The sequence below is a fragment of the Cynocephalus volans genome, chromosome 17 (genome assembly GCF_027409185.1).
Source record: "Cynocephalus volans isolate mCynVol1 chromosome 17, mCynVol1.pri, whole genome shotgun sequence".
In the NCBI taxonomy this organism is placed as follows: Eukaryota; Metazoa; Chordata; class Mammalia; order Dermoptera; family Cynocephalidae; genus Cynocephalus; species Cynocephalus volans.
The window spans coordinates 23319542-23339347 of NC_084476.1; the positions used below are offsets into that span (position 1 = coordinate 23319542).

The 19806-nt window shown below is 47.8% G+C and overlaps 1 protein-coding gene across 8 annotated transcripts in view; it reads right to left on the reverse strand.

Annotated features, from left to right (window-relative positions):
• Nucleotides 1–19806, reverse strand: part of RGS3 (regulator of G protein signaling 3) — a 128284-nt gene that overhangs the window by 34060 nt on the left and 74418 nt on the right. The window contains exons 1-2 of one of the 8 annotated variants that reach the window (XM_063082217.1): nucleotides 4880–5212; nucleotides 4688–4711 (exon numbers count right to left, since the gene is read on the reverse strand). The exons of 5 other annotated variants lie outside the window; for them this stretch is intronic. In XM_063082217.1, the coding sequence (XP_062938287.1) occupies nucleotides 4688–4711; nucleotides 4880–4933 (78 nt within the window). In that variant the 5' untranslated portion in view covers nucleotides 4934–5212. 2 more of the 8 variants (XM_063082218.1, XM_063082219.1) reach the window with 2 other exon arrangements.

Genomic DNA, 19806 nt, shown 5'->3' on the forward strand with positions numbered 1-19806 from the left:
TGTATACTTCTAATCTTTCTGTAAGTATGCTATACTTCAATTTTAAAAAGTATTTTAAAAACAAACAAAAACCCTTCTCCCAGTGTCTTCTCCTCTGCATCCTGGGCTGGGACAGTGGCTCTTCCTCTGTGAGCTCCCTGCTTTTTGTACACATCTCTAATAGCACATTCCAACTGTTTCCCCTGCAAAAAGCTACGGCACCGCCCTCCCCCCACTCCCATTTACTTAATGCCTACTCTATGTCAGACCTGTGCCAGGCACCTCACCTACCTCACTGCATTTAATAACAGCCACCCATGAGATAATGTACAAGTGGCACTCCCGCTGCTAGTGCCACCCAGAGTGTCTTATGTCACTTTACATATGTCATCTCATTTAAGGAAATGGAGGCAGGAAAGGCTCAGTGTCTTGCCCCAGGACACACAACTATAAGGTAGGAGAGCCTGCCCTCACATCCAGAGTCCACGTACCTACAGAGAACGTTAGACAGCCTCCCTAGAGAAGGAGGAGCTCATGGCTGGACACACAAAGGCAGGAATCCCACCTGCACCTCAGAGGGGTGGATAGACTGGGACAGAGACCTGCTCCTCCCATGGGCAAGTGTTTATTTAACTGGATTCAGCCTCTCCTCTTGCAGGAAGCTTTGCTGAGGCTCCCAGGCTGGGATTGATGTTTCCCCAGGATTCCTACAGCCCCCTATGCCTCCCTGTCAAGGCTGTGTTGTTACTGTCTATTACCTGCCTGCCCATCTTTGGCACTAGATTAATGATTGGGTCTTTTAGAACTACACCTCTAGTTCCTGGCAAGTACATGTGCTTAACACATGTGGAAGGAAGTAATGGAGGGAGGGAGGGAGGATAGTACAGAGTCACTATTTGGATTAACTGGAAACTCCATTAATCGAGGTCTGAGAAGTGATCTCGTGTCCTGGCTGGACACAGTTACAGCTCTTGACTTGAGAAGTGACACAGCCATGCCACCTTCTATTCTACAGTCCTTCTCCTGGCTGCCTCAAGCCTTCTCTCAAGGTTCCCGCCAGCCATTTGATAACCAGATCCTCTGCCTAGCCCTTTCTCTGCCTCTCCCCTTGTCCCCTCACCCTCTGCCACCCTTCCCTGAGTGCCCAAGGTTGTTCTATTAGGCCGAGGCTGACCCCACCAAGAGGTAACTGAGGACACCACAGAGAGTCCTGGCTATGTGGTAAAAAGTATGCCCAGTTCCAAATAACTTATTGCATGCCCCCCTTTCTAAGCTGGGAGCTGCTGACAGTTCTCTGGAGCCACAGTGCCAGGTACAAACAGACTGGCCATGAAGGGCAGGGAGAGGGAAGAAGCCCTGGGCCCTCTGGAGCAGAGGGCATACCTGGCAGCTATCCCCACATCTGGAGTGATGACCTAGGCCCACTGCCAGAAGGAAGAGGGTGTCTTGGGACCCTCTCCCCTCTCCTCTGTGCCTGGAAGCTCTGATCTCCCAGGCGGCTTATGGCCCCAGAACCCTCCCCCAATCCTGCCCCCACCCTCACCCCAATGGTGGAAGGCTGAATACATCTGATCATGCAAGGAAGGCAGTGGCTCCCTGGGGCTGAACCTGGCTGGCTTGCTGTGAGTGGCTCCAGCTTCTTTGGGCTTAGGGGGCTGAGCCATAGCAGCCTTATTTATCCCTGTGAGGAATGATGGTTTTCCCCAAGCAATGACATCTTGGAAACGGCCTGGCTCCACAAACAACAACAAACCTCCCAGCTTCAGCCTGGGCTGCAGCTTGCATGAGAAGACTTCTGCCCAGAAGCACCTGACTAACAGGTTGGGGGCTGCTTCCCTGCTGAGCCAGACCCTGACCTTGACCCCTGATGGTTGGAATCCAGGAAGAGGAAAATGTCTGCAGAGAATCAGAGAATCAGATGACTGGAAGGGGTCTGGCAATACCTGGTCCACTCCTTGGTTGCTCCAAAGGGGAAACTGAGCCAGAGAAAGAAGTGTATTTGCCTGAGATCATCCAGTGAACAGGGACTAGATGGCGCCTTAGTGCCTATTGACCAAGGGCTTTCTCTACTGCATACATTGTTTTTCCAGAGGACAGAAGGGCTCTAGTCAGTAAGCCCAGAGGTCCAAAAAGGGATGTATCACCAGTGAGTACAAAAAAGAGGGCGCCCAAAGATAAAATCCAGGTGCTCTGAGACATCCAGCTGGTGCAGTATAGCGACCTTGGCTGGAGAAACAGAGACCTGGGTTCTAGTCTCTGCTTTGCTGCTGAGTCGTACATAACCTCAGGCAAGTTCTTCCTCTCCTGCCTCAGTCCCCTATCTATCTCTATCCAGAAAGCAAACAGACTGTGCCATCTCCAGGGCCTTGGGAGACCAAGTGGGCAGCAGCCTTCAGGGCCCAAGCTGGGCATGGGCACTCCCTCCTCAGCCATGCCTCTTCTGGGGGAGGCTGGCAGAACACTGGCTGAGAATCAGTCCTCCCACATCCACCCTGGTTGGCACCATCCCAAGAGGGTCCAGGGAGCTGAGCTCCAAGCCCTTTGTAGTTTTACAAAGGCCCATGAGCCTGGCATTCCAACCAGCCAGGGCTGTCTTCTCCAGGCTCCATGGCCTAGGTTATGGTAGGGACACCTCCCAGCCCAGCATGACCCCCAGTGGGCTGTCAAATCCAGCCCATGGCCCTATGGATGCAACCCTGACATGCAGAGACTAGGGCCCTTCCTAAAGGGGCTCCTTGCCAGGCCCTCTCTGCCAGGCACAGGCCTAGGAGACAGGCAAACAGAGGTGACTTGGACATCAGTTTTTGTCCTCAAGGAAAACCCACCCTAGCCAGGACAATTCAACACCACTCTCCAACCATGCCCTTGGCTTTAGACGAGGCCCTTGGGACTAAAGGATGAATAAGGCCCAGATCTCGCATAGTAGGACACAAAGCAATCACCATGGCTGCCACCACCAATGGACAGATTCCAGCTGGAGTTTTCATTCTAGTAGTGGACATTTGGGTAAGATTAAGACCTGGAGAGAAGAGAGGGGCTTTCCAGGCAGATGGAACAGCATGTGCAAAGACAAGAAAGCTGGGAAGTGCAGTGATTTCACTGATACCACGTACTTATAATTGGCAGCCCCATCGACGATTCCTGGCTCAAAGCCCTGGAGACTTTCCAACAAGTGGTGGTCACTGGCCTCAACTGCTTTCATCCTCACTATCTGCCTGCTTCTCGGATGCCAGCTGGGCCTGCAGCAAGCCCTGCTGTAGAACTTGGTTCCCTGGAGGGCCCGCCCTAAACTAAGCCATGCCATGTGCTAGGGCTGGGGAAGAGGGGAGGTGCCCCTTGGTTGGGCGAGGAAGACTCAAAGGGCCCTGGTGGAAACTTTGACTATGGCTGCAGTGCCTTGGCTGAGATCCCACAGGCATCGGTGGGGCAGGCTTCTGTAGCTCCTTCCTCCTAGGAGATGTATCTTCTCCAGCCATCATGACAGGGGAGACAGGTAGTCCCTCAGTCATAAAGCCCGAAGGCAGCAGAATGAAGAAAGTGTAAGAATTGCTGAGGGGCCTAGTGGCCCTGTACCAAGCCAGGCATCTCAAGCCGGGAGTGCCAGATTCAAAGCTGAATCACTTAGCTCAGGTCAGAGGAATGGGTTCCCACCTGTCCTGTCTTCACTGTGCTAAGAGGCAGCTGTCCTCCATACTGGTCCTGGCTCAGCCACAGACCTGCTGTTTGAAGTGGATAAGGCCTCTCCCCTTTCTGGGCCCAGGTTCCCCCTCCAGTCCCGGGTCCTACGGTTCAAGGGTTTTTTCTGGACACTTCGGGAGAAGAATAGAGATGTGGAGCCTCCAAACTGAGAAAAGAGTTCGCCTCTCTCTGCTTGTAGTGGCTGGCTCTGTGTGGTGAGTGGGTCTCTAACCACTATACCCTTCTTCACAGGTCTCAGCTGGAGCCAAGGGAGCAGGTGCAAGCCCTTTCCCGAGGGGTTTGAGCTCAGGAGGCAGAACATCCCTGCTTGCACTGCCAGTGGACATTTCAGCAGAAGCCAAGACTCAGGGATCAGAGGCAACCTTCCAAGACTAGTCCCGGGGACCACCTCTTTCCCAGCCAGTAGAACTAGGCAAGAGCTGCCATTCCCAGTGCCTGGTGTGTGGCCAGCATCCCTGATACAACAGCCAACATTATGGCTGAGTGCTCCCTCCCCATGCACTGTCCCAACTTCTCAGTCACCAAACATTCCTTGTCTCTCTCAGAAAGAAAAGCTAGCTGGCCAGCCTAAAAGTGGGAAGCAGCAAACAGTGGAAGCATGCCCCCTAGCCCTGCAGGGCCCCCACCCTCTGAGATGCACACACACTCACACACACACAGAGCTATCTCAGAGCAAAACACAAACGGTTTGGGTTGCAACATGCCTATCAATGGCTGCCCTGGGGAAGAAACAATAGAACCAGGGGCACGGGGTGGCTTGGACAAGTGTCCCCCACCCACCACACATATACCCCTGTCACAGAAGCACCTACCCAGCACACTCCAGCAGGGACCCAGGCGACTCTGGGCTGCTGCTCCTGCCAGCCCGCCCGCCCGGGTCTCCACCCGGCTCCTCCCGCGGGCGGGCGGGCGGGCGGCCGAGGCTGTGGCAGCTCCTGGCGGCCGTGTCAAGCAGCTGCCTTCCCCAGACAGAGCTCCTTTGTGTCAGCAGAGCTATTTATGGACTTACCCAAGTTCCCCAGGGGAGCGATACCTGCTGGGAAAAGCAGAACCAAATGACCAGGTTCCACCTCCCACATCTAGGTAGCGTTTTCAAAACCCTTGCATCACCCGGTCCTCCTCCCTTCCTCCTGCTCCTCCTCCCTGTCCTCCTCCTCCTCCTCCTCCTCCTCCTCCTCCAGCGCCCTTCCCAAACACACACCCTGTCCAGCCGGCTGCCACCACTCTGGAGAGAAGCTGGATTTCTTGCTTCCATCAAAAAGAAAACTCTGTGATTTCCCAAACCACTTTCATCTGAGAAGGAGCCCGGGATGTCTCAAGGAAGAGTCCTCAGCCAGCCCGTCCTTCAGCCTGCAAGGGGCTGAGCCGGCTCCTCGGTTACATGCTCACACACTCACAAACGTGGGCCCTGGGTCCCCTGCAGCCCGTCCCCAGGGCCCCAGCTGGACCCAAAGTGCTGCTCCAGAGGGAGAGGCGGCCCTCCTCCCACCCGGCGGCACCCCTGGCACTGGGATCCCAGCCGGCTCCACCCCGCACACATCCTGAGGGCTCTCCTGGCTAGGGCAGCGCAAAGCCGCAGCTGCCGCTCCCTGGCAGGAGCGAGCCAATCACCGAGGCTTCCCTGTCACACCCCCACCCCCACGCTGCTCTCCTCCCAGTGGGCAGCTGCAATTGAACCCAGGGTCCTGCAGCCAGCACACGCTGACTCTGAGAATGTGACCGTCCCCGGGGTCGGGGGAGAGGCAACTTTAGTCACCTCCCAGCAGCACCACCCAGGACAGCTGGATGCAGCTGTTTTTATTGGGCACTTGGTGTGCCGAATTCTGGGGAATCCACGATGGCCAGAGAGCTTGAGGCTTCCTCTCCCCAGTATGATGGCTGAGAGGGGCACATTACAACAGCCCAAAAGTTACAACCAAGAGTGAAGGAGACATCCCTAATGGAGGGCCCGCAGCGGGAGCAGTGAAAGGGTGAGGCAGGCAAGGCCCCCAGTTTCAGTCCAGCTCCAGGACTGCTTGACTGATTATCTCTGAGCCTTGGTTTTTTTCCCTGTACAATGGGGCTGGTAACCCTTGACCTGCCCACCTATGGGATTAATACAGGATCCAATGAGCTGGCTCTTGGATCCCCTTCCTTGAGCAAGAACTCTGTGCCAGGCCCTGTTCCAAGAGCTTTGCCTGCATTAATTCACTTCATCCTCACCAGCACCTTGTGAAGCGGGGACTATTATTACTCCATTTACGGATGAAGAATCCAAGGTACAGAATGGCAGAGGAAGTTCCCCACAGTCACACAGCTGGTTGGCTATGAAACCGAGATTGAAGACCAGTTGGTCCAGCTCCAGGGTGCCTACCCATCACCAGTGTACAGCCCCATCACTGCGAGAAGCTGCTTTGCCAGCACAACGCTGCTCCCTGATGCTGCTGCTGTGGCCACTGCAGCCTGTTGTCTGATGCTGACAAATGCACCCTGGGCTGTCCCTGGGGCCCAAGTTAGGAGTGCCCATGCCATGGCTAGTTTCCACCTGGGCAGCCTGGGATGTCAGCACAGAAGAACATGGGCAGAAGGAGCCCCTACCCTCCTGTCTTCACACCACCCCATCTCAGCCACCCTAAGCTGAAGCACTGTCCTTCTATCTCTTACTCTCCCTATAGCAGTCTCAGCGTCTCTCCTGTCTCTCTGCCTCTTTCTATGTCTGATGCTCTATTCCTGTCTCTCTCACACATACAAGCACACACATGCATGCTGGTATAAGAAAAACCAACTTTTATCAGGGTCAACTCAGAACAGTCCTCATCTGAGTCAGTCACTTATAAACTCCAACCGACACTTCATCTTGTCCCTAGAGGCAGAGCCAAAGCAGTCCTTGCAGGGCCTAGGAACCTTCCAGATTGGAAAACTGTCATCTGTAGGCTCCTGGGAAGCAGGAGTGAGGTGTCCCACCCTTGTCCTGGGACACTAAGAAGGTGAGTCTCAGGAGATGGCCAATTCCCATGGGGCTCACCAATTCCTGTGGGGCTGGCTCATTCTCATTATGGAATTTCTGGTGCTTAAATAAGACTTCTTAGGGTGGAGAGCCTGAATATAGGGTTCTCTGACATGAGAGGTGTGCTTGAGCTTCAACTAGGTCTTCACCTTCTTTCAGTCAACAAATAATTCCAGAGCACCAGGCTCTGTGCTAGGCCCTGGGGACACAGTGGAGAACAGATAGGTGGACCTTGTACTCACTCACAAAGCTGACAGTCCAGTGAAGGAGACAGGCATCAATCACCTACTCAGAAGAACTGGTCCATAATTAGACATTGCGCTGTGACCAACAAAGCAGCCCTGCCAACCCAGGGCACTGGGTCCAGAACAGGCTCAGAACACTTTCATCAATACTCTGAACCACAGCCTAATGAGGAAAGGGCAGAGCAGCTCAGTACTCAAGGCTCAGGAGCCTGCAGGCTAGGCTAGGGGAGCTTCTTGTTTCTGGGGGAGCCCCAGGGCAGCCACTGCCATCTGCCTCCCCTAGCTCCAGATACAAGCCCGCAGAGCTAGTGGCCCCCCCTAGCATACAGTCTGAGGGAGTCACTGACAGGCCAGGCTATCCAAGCTGGAGGGACCCTGGATATCTTTCACTCCTGTACCCTATTTACAAACAGTGAAACTAAGGCCCTGAGAGGAAAAGTGACTCTCCTAAGGAGAGAGAGCAACTGAGTGGCAGGGCCAGGACCAGGGATTTCTAACTCACAGTCCAATGCTCCTTCCACCACATCCCAATGCTTCCCAGACATACTTAAACAAATGATAGTGCTGTTCAGTACAGGAGGAATTAGGATCAAGAAAGTAGTGAGATCTAAGTGGCCCGTGGGCCACAGGGGTTAGACCTGAGTACTCAGGGCCTGGGCCCCATTGATTGATCCATATATTTTATATAACAAACACTTATTTCATACTATATGTCAGCACTATTCTAACCATTTCCTGATTATTGATTATTAAATCCTTATAACCCTATCAGATATGATTTCTAATATCCACATTTTACAGATGGGTAAACAGAGAAATAGAGAGATTATGAAACCTGCCCAAAGTAACACACTCACACACTAGTAAGTGCAGAACCCAGTCCACGTGCCACTGTGTCCTGCACCACTGCACAGGGCAGCCCATGGAACAGACTAAACTTCCAGTTATATCGAGAAGCCGGCTGGCTGGACAGCCCAACCATGCAGGCAAACTCCCCACTGTTCAGACAAGCTGGCAGCACCTCCCAGGGCTAGGACCAGGGAGGGTCAGTGGGGACCCACTTCCCAATTTTGGAAGGCAGCACCTCTAGGCAGAGCCCAAGGCTCCAGAGAGGCTTCTAGGGAGATACAGCAGCAGCCTGAGGATGCAGCCCAGGGGCCAGGGGACGCTGCTCCTCTGCAGCCACACCATAGCAAGGTTTCTACTGTCTTTCCTTACTGCCTCCTCTGTGTTAAGCCCAGTACTCCTGGGTTTGTATTCCCAAGACCCCATCATGAGCCCTGCATAGACAGAAACTGACTTGCCTTCCTCATGCAGACTCCACCTGGAGGAAGCAAAGTTTTAACAGTGGCCTCCTCAAAGAAAGAAGGGCACCTGCCAAAGTTATTTAAGGAGCTTCTGCATCCTGGGTTCTGAACCAAAGTCCACTGGGATTTTGTACCGGAGTAGGGAAGAGGGTGAGGCTGCTATGGCAGATACTGAGCAGAAGCAGGGAGAGGTGTGGTCCCAGAAATTCCAGAGCATTCCTGATAGACTAAGACCATCCCCTTACACCTGCCAGCAGCTGCTTAGGCTTTTATTATCCTCAGACATCCCAAGCCTGTACCAGTACACACTGGCTTCACCTTCTACAAAGCCCTGCCCCTGCTTCAACTTGCTGCGTAAGAAGGTAATGACCCTGCGTTGTTCTTTGAAACTCTGTGGAAGTGTCTGTGTACGCCCACCCTAGCCCAAGCTTTGAATCTGCTAATGCATTTAGAAAGTTCTGGGCATTTACTCACTGGGGCTTACAGCCCTGGTTTGGGGATCTACAGACTCCATGCAGAAATGCCCTTCCCACCAGAGTCAGCCAAGAAACTTTAGTTAGTTACTTCAATAACCACTGAATCCCTACTATGTGCCAGAGCCTGTACTAGGAACTGAGGACACAGAGCTGGCAGGGAAGCAGCCTGCTCCTAGGATGGAACTTGGAGGGTAGGCATGGCAGATTCGGGCACTGATGCTGCAAGCAGGGATTGTCCTGACGTGTTTTGGCCTCTATAGCCCTAACAGAGAGCAGGGGGACACATTCCCCCACTATCTGCTACAAGCATGGGCCTTGCTCTTCCTGGTGGCATGTGCCTTGTTTCTGGGATACATGCCACAAGTGGTGGGGTGAGGTAAAACAGCAGGTATCCTCAGGTCCTAGTTCACAGGAAACTCTGGTTTATACCTTGCAGAACCCAGGTAAGTCCCTTCTCCTTCCAGGCTCAGTCTTCCATCTCTGAAATGAGGCCAGGGAGTGGGTGAACAGTGTCCCCAACCCCACTCCTCCCCTACATTGGTCAGTCCCATGCCCCTCGGGGCTCACTAAAGGAATCAGCTTGGTCAGTGGTATTTAGAAAGAACACAGCATTTGGAGTCCAAAAACTCAGTGTAAATGTGATAGTATCTGTTGAGGGGCTAACAGTTGAGGATCTGACACATGCTTGGCATGTACTCATATCTGATAATCATTCACATTTATTGAGCACAGGCCATTATCATCATACCCATCTTACAGACGAGGAAACTGAGGTGCAGAAAGATTACATGGTAACGCACAACAGACAAGATGGCTCCAAGGCCTATGCTCTTGAGCTGTATATTCTGTCCCAATCTTGTGTTCCCTAAGTGTCTCTCCCCTTGCCATCTGCCTCCTCCTCAGCAACTTCATGCTACAAAAGACAATTCCCAACCTGAGAATGGAGACTATAACTTCCAACCACAGCAAGGAGAAGTCCACATGCAGTGAAAGCCAGGAGACCAAATGTCCCCCTACAGAGCTGGCCCTGAGGACTGGCACTGGCTGGCTTCTGCCTCTAGCCTGGAGCGCACTTCACAGTCACCTTGGCAGTATCAGCCTGACCTTAGTCGGCTGCAGCAGCACAAAATGGCCAGCAGCCATGACCATCTCCCTGCCTGGCTCCAGGCCAACCAGCCACATTCTGGCCTGAGATATCAGGTTTTTGGGAGCAATCCTCAACCCACTGTGCTTGTGCCAGCTCCAGAGCTGGGCTGTGTCCTGACAACCTGAGTTCCTGGGAAGTGTTCAGCACAGAGCCACTGACTCAGCTATGGGGAGGCCCGCCCTGTGGCCTTGGCTGCTAGACACAGATCATTCATGCACTCCCCCAGGTCCACCCACTGCTGGGACTGTTGGCTTGAGCCCAGGCCATCAAAACAGAGGGTCAGTGAGGGAGAGACTGGACCAAGATGCTAACTTTGCTACTGCCTTCTGCAAATCCTGGGTGCCTTCTGCACCCCTTTCTGAACCTCAGTTTCAGTTTCCCTGTCTCTAAAATGTACGCTGGGGTTGGACTAGATCAGTCCACTCAGCATGTGGTCTGCAGAATGGTACTGGTTCACAAACTGCTTGTTACTGGTCTGCAATGAGATAAGTAGCAAAATCGAGAGTGTTTAGAATGTTTCATGGCAACCTGACATTGCCACATCCAAGCATGAGATCAGTGGACTGGTCTCATTGAACAGGGTATGGACTGTGAATCCCGCACTGTGAATCCCATGCACTGTGAATCCCGCAGAAGCATAAGGCCTTTCACCTCAGGTAGTTTAAGAAGCCCTGACTTAAATGGCCACGTGAGAACTCACTAACTTGGACTCTATCATAATACTTACACTGACAGTGACACTCAACCATGCCACACAAACTGTTCCTTCTCCATTACTCCCAGCTCACAGCATGGTATCACCAGTCCCCTGCCTGCCTGAACCAGACTCTTGAGTGTCATCTTCTCCTAAACACGCCCCATCCAACTAATTACCAAAGCTTGTAGATCCCTCCTTCCACACATCACGTGGACCATTCACGTCTCTCAGTCCCTGGCACCTCCACCCTAGTCCAAGCCCCCATTACCTCTCCCTGGCTGAGGGCAATAGCTCCACACTGCTCCCTGCCTCTCACCCTGCCCTCCTCCAAGCCATTCTCCTGCATGAGGCGAGTGTGGGCTTTCGGCAATGCTAATTCAACCATGGCAGCTCCTGTTGCTCTCAGGACCAAGTTCAAACTCCTTACCATAGCTTCTCAGGCCCCACCATCTGACCCTGAACGCTCCGGCCTCTCTCATGCTCCAGCACCCTTCCTCATTCCTCCACCTACACTGGTCTGTTTAAGGTCCTCACCTAGAACAATCCTTCTTATATCCCAAACCCTGCCCCATCCCTCAGAAACTTTCCTCATGTCCCTGACCAGGTCCTCCTGATAGGTGCTCTCATTGCGCCTTCTGTCACAGCTCTCATCGATTCATTATACATTGTTCATCGTTGGTTGGTGTCTGTCTCCCCAATTGTCCTTTCACCACACTAGATTGTTAGCTCTAGGATGACGACTGTGTTTGTTGATGAGCCACAAAGTGGAAGACATCTGAGGTTTTTGCCTGACCAGCCTCCATTCGTCCTTCTTTGCCCTCTGAGGAACTTCCCTTCCCTCCCTCATTCTCAAACGAGGTGGTTCATAGGGAACTGACCCATCTTCCATTCCAGGGATGGGCATATGACCCAGGCTGCAGACAATTAGTTTGTCCCATCCCACTGCCTTCAGTGACTGAGATGGGCACATGATCCAACTTGGGCCAATAAGACCCAGGCCCAGGGACTATTGTTAAAATGATAGAAGGAGTCAAACTGTAAGGCCATAATCCTGGTACTTCTGGCCATTATACTGCCACCACTAAGGGAGTAAGCCAACACATAAGCAGGTAGAACCAACAGCTGGAGAGGGTGAGGCCAGTTCATGGTGACATTGCTCCAGCCTGAATCCAACTACACCCAAAGGCTACCCTCCATAATCCAATAAATTCCATTTACTGGCTGAAGCTAATTTGAGTTGAGTTTTTGTCACTAGTAACTGGTAGCTTCCTGACTAATGCATACAGTATCACCAGGACTTAGCACAGAGTCTGATAACAACAGGAACTGTAAAATTATTTGTTCATTTATGTAGTCATTCAACAAACACTCAGCAATGAGGTGAATGGGTTTGCTCTATAGGAAACTCTCAAGTTGTCTCAGCTGCTGTTAGAGAGGTGACTAAAGGAACAAGAGTAGGAATAGGGAAATCCTAAGGAGACCATACGATAGTCCCAGGAGCACAGAGGAGGCCTGAAGAAGGTGGCTGAAACAGAGGGAAAGGGATGGAGGAGAAGATTCCCAACTCTAAATTCACTGGAGAACCTTTGACAATCCCTGGCCCTCTCTGGGCCTTTGTGTCCCTGTCTCTTTCAGCTCTACCATCCAAGCCTCCCCGTGTTTCTGCCACTGGTTATAGAGTCTCTAGTTGCCAACACTCAACATTTTCACTGAAGGGTACTGAGATCAGGGTCAGAGTCGAGTCTGGGGTTTGGATTTAACAGACAGTGAGTATAATGTAGTAGCTAAGAACACAGTTCTGGAGCCAGATGCCTGGATTTGGAGCATGGCCTACATCTCCTTGCTGGGAGACCTTGTACAATCTACTTAACCTCTCTTTTCCTTTGTTTTCTCACCTATAAATTGAGGATAATAACAATCATGTTGGGAAGATTACATATTATAGCAGAAGGAAAGCACACTCAATAGATGTTAGGTGCCATTATTATTATTATTATTATTAGTCACACTATTATTATTTGTAGTAGGAATTCCAGAAAAAGGGTCTGAACACATTGAAAATAAACAATTTCAAAAATTAATAGAGGAAAATTTCCCTGAAATAAAGGAAGAATTGGATCTTCAGACTGAAAGGGTTGACTTAGCAGCAAAAAAAAAAATTGCCAAAAGAAAACAAACAACTAGAAATAATCTAGTGAAATTTCTGAATTCTCAAGATTGGAAAGCAGAATCCTGCTTGTTTCCATAAAGAAATTTTAGAGAATCAAGTGAACATGGCACTTCTTATAACACTAAATGCTGGGAAACCACAGAGAACTGCTCTCAGGTTTCTGGGAGAAAAGGACTATTAGCTTGGAATTTTCTATTCAAGCAAACTATGACTCAGACATGAAGGCAAATACTTTCAAACTTATGATGACTAAGAAAGTGTACCACCCACAGACCCTTTCTGGAAAAATTACTCAAAGAAAGATCGCCATGCAAAAGTAAATCAAAATCAAGAAGTCATGAATGAGATGAGGTGGTGTACGAGAGACAGTGGTAAGCAATGAAGCCAGAGACATTTACAGACTTAACTAGTGATAATATTGATAACACAATTGACAGTTAAATACAATTGTAATTAAATGATTCTTAGAATAGAATTAGTGTTTAAAAATAGTAAAATCAGAAGCTTAACTTCCAGGTGATTTCAACAATACCTAGGAGGTATGGAAGAAAGCAAAGCACAGGCCAGGTGGCATGCTCAGTATGGGTTGTAGGAGGGGAGGACAAACTATTACAGATCTGGTGTAATTCCCAATATTGAAATACATTTTTGAAAAAGGTAAGGGTAAAACCATGAGGTGACTAGAATTAGGGTGTGTAACTTTGAAAGAAATTTTGCAGAAGAAATGGGGGTTGGCCTTAGGATGTTTAATACTACTAAAACATATTATGACACTACAGTAATTAAGTCTCAACCTGATGAGAAATAGACAGATTAATGAGGGAGACAAGATAATTCCAAAACCAAGCCACCTACATGTGGAAATTTGGCCTATGATAAGTGAAAAAAGGAAGGACAATTCAAAAATAGGGTGGGGAATACTGGTCAACCATTTGGAGAAAAAATTAATGAAAGTTTCATCTGACACCAGGCACTAAATTAATTGCAGATAAGTTAAAAATATAAGTGTAAAAAAATAAAAAGATAAATGTACCTGAATAAAATATAGAAGAATAGTCCTTATAATCTCAGGGTAATAAAGGCTTAAAGAAGTATAATGCCTACCCCCCAAAAAAGACTTGATTACCAAAATAAGTTAACTTCTGAATGACAGAAGATACTGTAATAAAGTTAAAAGGCAAATAACAAACTGGAAAAATATTTATAACTTCTAAATAATTAATGGTTAATATTGTAACCATACAAAAAGCTCTTCCAAATGAGATAAAGCCCCAGTTGAAAACTGGGCAAATGATATGAACTGACAAGCCAAAAAAGAAGAAATACTGACTAATAAACATAAAAAGAAGCCCAACCACACTAATAATCAAATAACTTGAAATTAAGATGAAATGTCGTTTTTCACTTCTCCTACCAACAAAGAATGAAAAGAGCAATAACATCCAATATTAGATAGGGTGCAGGGAAACAGGCACTTTCTTTCGCTATTAGTAGGAATGTCAACTACCTCTACTTAAGCTCTCTGTTCCTTTGTTTTCTCATCTATAAAATGGAGATAATAACAATAGCATTGGGCAGATTACATGTGTAAACGGAAGGAAAGCATTTTTAGAGCACTTTGCTAGTGTGTATCATACTCTGTCCCACAGAAAAGTGCAGTAATATGTAATATACAGGACATTCTTAGGATGTTTTACTGCAGCGTTGCTCAGAATATCAAAACACTGGAAACAACCTAACTGTGCATAAATAAATTAAGTAAATTACGGCCCATTAGCTGTTGAAAATAAAGAGGGAGAACTTTAGGTACTGATGTGAAAGATTTCTATAATATATTAAGTCTTCATAGATGAGTTACAGAAATTTATGTATAGTATGATATTACAGAATAAAATAAACATAGTATGTGCATAGAAAAAGATCTGAAGGAACCACACCAAACATATATTAGTGGTTATTGATGGAGAAAAGGTTTGGAGAATGTGGGGTTTTCTTTATTTTAGCCAGTTCAGTAATGTTTAGGATTTTTTGGTACAAGTTTTATACAAGTATATTATCAGTTAACATATATAATGCTAAATATATAAATAAATATTCCCATTTGTAATATAAATTAAAAAATTTAATTCCCTCAAATAAACTTAACAAAAAATATGCAAGATTATATAAAAATTTTTTCAAAATATGCTTGGGAAATCTTAAAAGAAGATTTGCATAAATAAAGAGACATAATCCTATTCCCAGAAGAGAAGGCAGTATTGTACAGATTTTAATAGTACCCTTTTTGGTATAAGTTTCTCAATATAATTACAATAATCTCAATGAGATTTTGGGGGAAGGGCTGAGATTTTGGGGGATTGATGGGTGATAGCTAAAGGGTAAAATTACTTTTTGAGATAATGAAAATGTTCTAAAATTGACTGTAGTGATGGCTGCACAAGTCTGTGAACATACTAAAAACCACTGAATTGTATACTTTAAATGGGTGAACTGTATGGTATTTGAATTACATCTCAATAAAGTTGCTACCGAAAGAACTTTCTTATGACTACCTATAAATTACAAACATTTGTAGTTTAAAGAAATAATAAAAGGCTGACACATAAATATACCTACTGTGTAAAGAATTCTTTGTGAATTAACAATTAAACTATAAACAGCCCAATAGAAAAGTGGGCAAAAAAAGAACAGGCTATCCCCCAAAGAGGCAATGTAAGTGACTAAAAGGCATATAAATAAATGTTCAACATCTCTAGCAGTCAAAGAAGTGAACCTATGAAAAAATGTAACAATATCCAGAGCTGCTGAGGGTGCGGGGAAACAGACATTCTCTTACCCACACTCTCAGTTTGCTGGGTTTGACTGTAGAGTCCCTAGGAAGCAGGACTTACTTTCAGTGGTATAAAGGGAAAGCCCCAGGAAGAGCAGGATGAGCTGGTCAATCTAAGGTGCGATTAGAAATTGGTTCAACCATTCTAAAGAGTAGTTTGACAATAGGATCAAGAATCCATTTCACAAATATATACCCTTTGACTCAGAAATTCTACTACCAGGAATTTATTCTAACAAAACATTAGCTGGTTCAAGAAATATTTGTTGAGGGTCAAACATGATCTAGGTGTTGAACTTGATGCTGGGGATACCAAGATATGCCTACAAGGATTTTTATCTCAGGTCTTCGTAAAAAGGACAATTGGAAAACATGAATGTTGAACTACTGGAGACTACTTAAATAAAGCAAGTTCTGTCTACACAATGAAATACTCTGCAGGCACTAAAAATGATGTAGCAGATTATTTATTGACATAGAAACATGGATACACTACACTGGTAAATGGGAAAAAAAGCAGATTCGAAAATTGCACCAATTTGCAAATAAGATATATGTTTGTATAAACAAATGCCTGTCAGGATACACCCCAAAATGTTAACAGTGATTATATCTGGGTGCCATGACTAAGGGTGAATTTCATTTCTTTCTCCTCGCTCATCTGTATTAAATGTTTTCTTCACAATAAACATTAATTATATGAATTACTTTTGCAACAACACAACAAAAAGTCAACTACATTAAAAAAAAAACAACAAACGTGCCCTATCCACATGGGTGGAGGGCCCGAAGAAGGGGGTTATAGAGAGTTAAGCGCAGGTTCACTGCTTGATCTCATAGTGAGAACTACCGTTACTGAGTACCTACTACATGCCAGGCATTACAACGAACACTTTGCACACATCATCCCCTTTGAACTTCACAAGACCTCAGTGAGACAGGTGTTCTTGTCTCATTCCACAGATGCTGGTGACCCACCAGTAATTCCACAACTAGTGAGAGGCAGAGCAGGCATTCGAACACTGGCCAGCCTGCCTGCCTGACTCTAAACCTGTAGGCCCCAGCTACTATCTTAGCTGTCTCCACTTGTTCTTGGGGAAGGGTGGAGAAAGGTCCCAAGCCATTAGGCCCTCTGCCCTGCTGACAGTTCTATGCTGGCCATTGTCCTCCCTTCTGCAGACAGTCCAGGGGGCAACAGGAGGACAAGTCAGCAGGGGAGGGGACAGCAGCAAAGGGAAGGCGTGGCACTGGAAGGCCTGCTGGCCGAGGTCAGAGCTCAGGGTGGACTAGGCAGGGGACTCCTAGCCTGTCAGGCGACTCTCAGGAAGCCTTACCACATCCGGCCCCCAGGAGTTCCCAGGCCCTGTGCATTCAGAAGCAGTGAGAGAAAAACCTCACAAGGCTTGCAGCCGCCCTGCTGAAGCAGCAAGAGGAAAACAGCCTGCCATCTGGGACCTTCTCCCTGAGCTCGGTGACTGCTGGCCAGTCCTTTCCTCTCTCTGGGCCTCCAGGGCATCCTCATCTGTATGAGGAGGGGATGTGAGGGCTGATGGCTCCACGACCCTCCCTGATCTGAATTCTGTGAATCTGTGGGACTTCCTCACATAGGGCCTGGCAGGAAGAAGAATGGGGTGAGGCGTCCACACCCAGCTCCCAAAGGAGCCCCCTCCTCTTCCCCTCAGCTCTGTTCCCACTGCTATTTTCAGAACAGACCACAGGGAACGTCTCCACCAGTCCTGCCATACTCAGAGCTCCAGGTAAAACACAGTGGTCCCATTCATTCTGCTCCAGCAAGAACATGCCAGGAATTTATAGACAAGCCGCCGACTCCCCATTAGCTGGGCTGATTTCTCACTATTCCCATTACAGCCCAAAGTGATGACTTACATTTCCTAAGGATAACACAGTGGGTTGCTGGGACAACAAGAGCTCCTCTAAGACCATCCATATCCCCTCCCTGGCCCCAACCTGGCAGAATCTTCAAAAGTCACCAGCTACGTGACTTTGGCCAAGTTGTTGCCTCTCTTGGTCTTGGTTTCTATAAATCAACTTGTTAATCAGTTGATCTCAGTGGGAGAGGAGGGAGGCCTTTCAGCTCCACATTCAAAGATTCTATAGTTCAACCACAATTCTAGTCACTCATAAAATAAATGCTATATTCTTTGCTTTTAGGTGTATGCTGGGTTTTTTTCCCAAAGTCCATCTGAGAGTTGATTACGGGTCTCAGAATGCATTTTCACATTGAAAACTTCTATAAATGGTGGTCAGCTTCCTAGGCCAGCCTACTTAACCCTTAATGTTCTTCTACCTAGGAGAAACAGCAGAAAACCATATTGCAATATCAGAATGAAACCAAAAATAGAAAACCATTAACATTAAAAGACACCTTCTTAGAAAATTTATCTTGAGTAGTATTGTCTGAGCAAAAGAAGATATACATTAAAGGCAATGAAAAAGTCAATGGCAACTTCTGGGGAAGAGGCCGAAGGAGACTTCTGACCACACTAGAAACTAAAGCACTGCATATTGATTACCACAAATTCCACTTGAAAATTAGCCTGAAACCATAGTTAGAAAAGTTAAAGAACTTATATGGTACATGCATATGTGTGTGTGTGTGTGTGTGAGAGAGAGAGAGAGAGAGAGAGAAGTTCAAATAAATGGGTCCAGTGTGTACCCACCCACCTGAGCAGAAAGGAAGGAGGGACTGGGAAGATACTGGATTGGAGAGCTCCTTGTGCTGGTCTCCCAGGGGAGATCCTAGAAAAAGCACCTTTGGAGGGGGAGCAGGCAGGAGTGTGCTAATAATTTGGATGTCTGTGATGAGGACCCCTTCCTCTATAAGATCCTATAGTATACTTATGTGTTACGAGCACATGGTCAGTAAGTACAACATTTGCACATATCCACACACATACACTCTTGGTTCAATGTGAAGACTTAAATGTCTGTTTTCTTTCTTCCTTTGGCCTGTTATTAAAGTCCTGAGGCTTTGAATTCTGTCCATTCTTCCTCTCTGAAATTCTTCATGGAACTGTTTCAGTGGACCATGTGCATGTCTTGAGCCAGTGACTATGATGAAGACGGTGAACCAATTCTTGCCCTAGATCAGGGTCTCCAGGGTCTCCACTTTTTCTGAGGCGAGTAGCTACTCTATATTTATCTTTATTGTTATATCCTAGTATTTTGGAATCAGACAACTCCTGAAGACCATCTAAATTCAACTCCCTCATTTTACTTGGTAAAGAAACATGATCAGACATGCAAAGTAATATGCCCAAGGTCACACAGTGAGTACCAGCAAAATCAGGATTAGAGCTAAGATCTTTAGAATCTTACTCTGGTTTTCTCTGAAGGCAAGGGGCTCAGTGAGAGGGAAGCTCCATAAATCTGGGGAAGAGACCCAGAGCAGATGTTCTGACTAGGTTTCCTTTCCCTCCATGGATGTCCCAGTATCTGCAGGGGAATATGGTGTTTTCTATGACCCTGAAGTGACACTGGCCAAATTGCTTCATAAACCAAGTGAGGATCCATGCTCTGATCTCTTCAAAGCTGAGGTGCAACAGAAAAAGCTCTGAGCCAAGAGAGTCAGGAGACACGAGTACTAGACCTGGCTCTGACAGTAACTTGTCCCATCATCCTGGCCAGGTCACTTCCCCTTTTAGGGCCTGTTTCATCATCTAGATTCTAGAGCATAGGAGGGTTAAACTGAATGACCCAACTCAACTCTACATTTACTGAGCACATACTATAGACCAGGCAACAGAATCAAAAGACAGAACATGACTCCCACATGCTCCCAAGGAGCTCAAAGTGCCTAACTGTGCTGAAGATGAACAAAATCCTATGGGAACGCAGAGGTGGAAGCAATGACTTCTGATGCATGCCTAAGAAAGGTGTCTCAGAGGAGCTGCTAAGCCTTGAAGGGTAAGGATTGCATCTGGCAGGGATAGCAAAGAAGGGCAGGCAACATCAGGCAGAAGGAACAGCCTCAACATAAATGTGCACAGTGAGTTTAGAGAAGGGGAAATGGTGCAGCGTGGCTGGACTACAGGTACAAAGCAGGAGTGCAGTGCAACCAGGGAGAGCCTGGAGAGCCAAGCTGAGACTTGGGCTTTATTCTGAAGACAGTGGCCTCTCACAATGGTCTTTAAATAGGAGTGTGACAGCCCAGCCTCCCTGGCCCCTCTCAGTTTGAATGGTCCAGGGTTACAGAAAAACAGTGTAGCAGAATAATCAAGAGCAGGTACTCTGGAGCTGGACTTCCCAG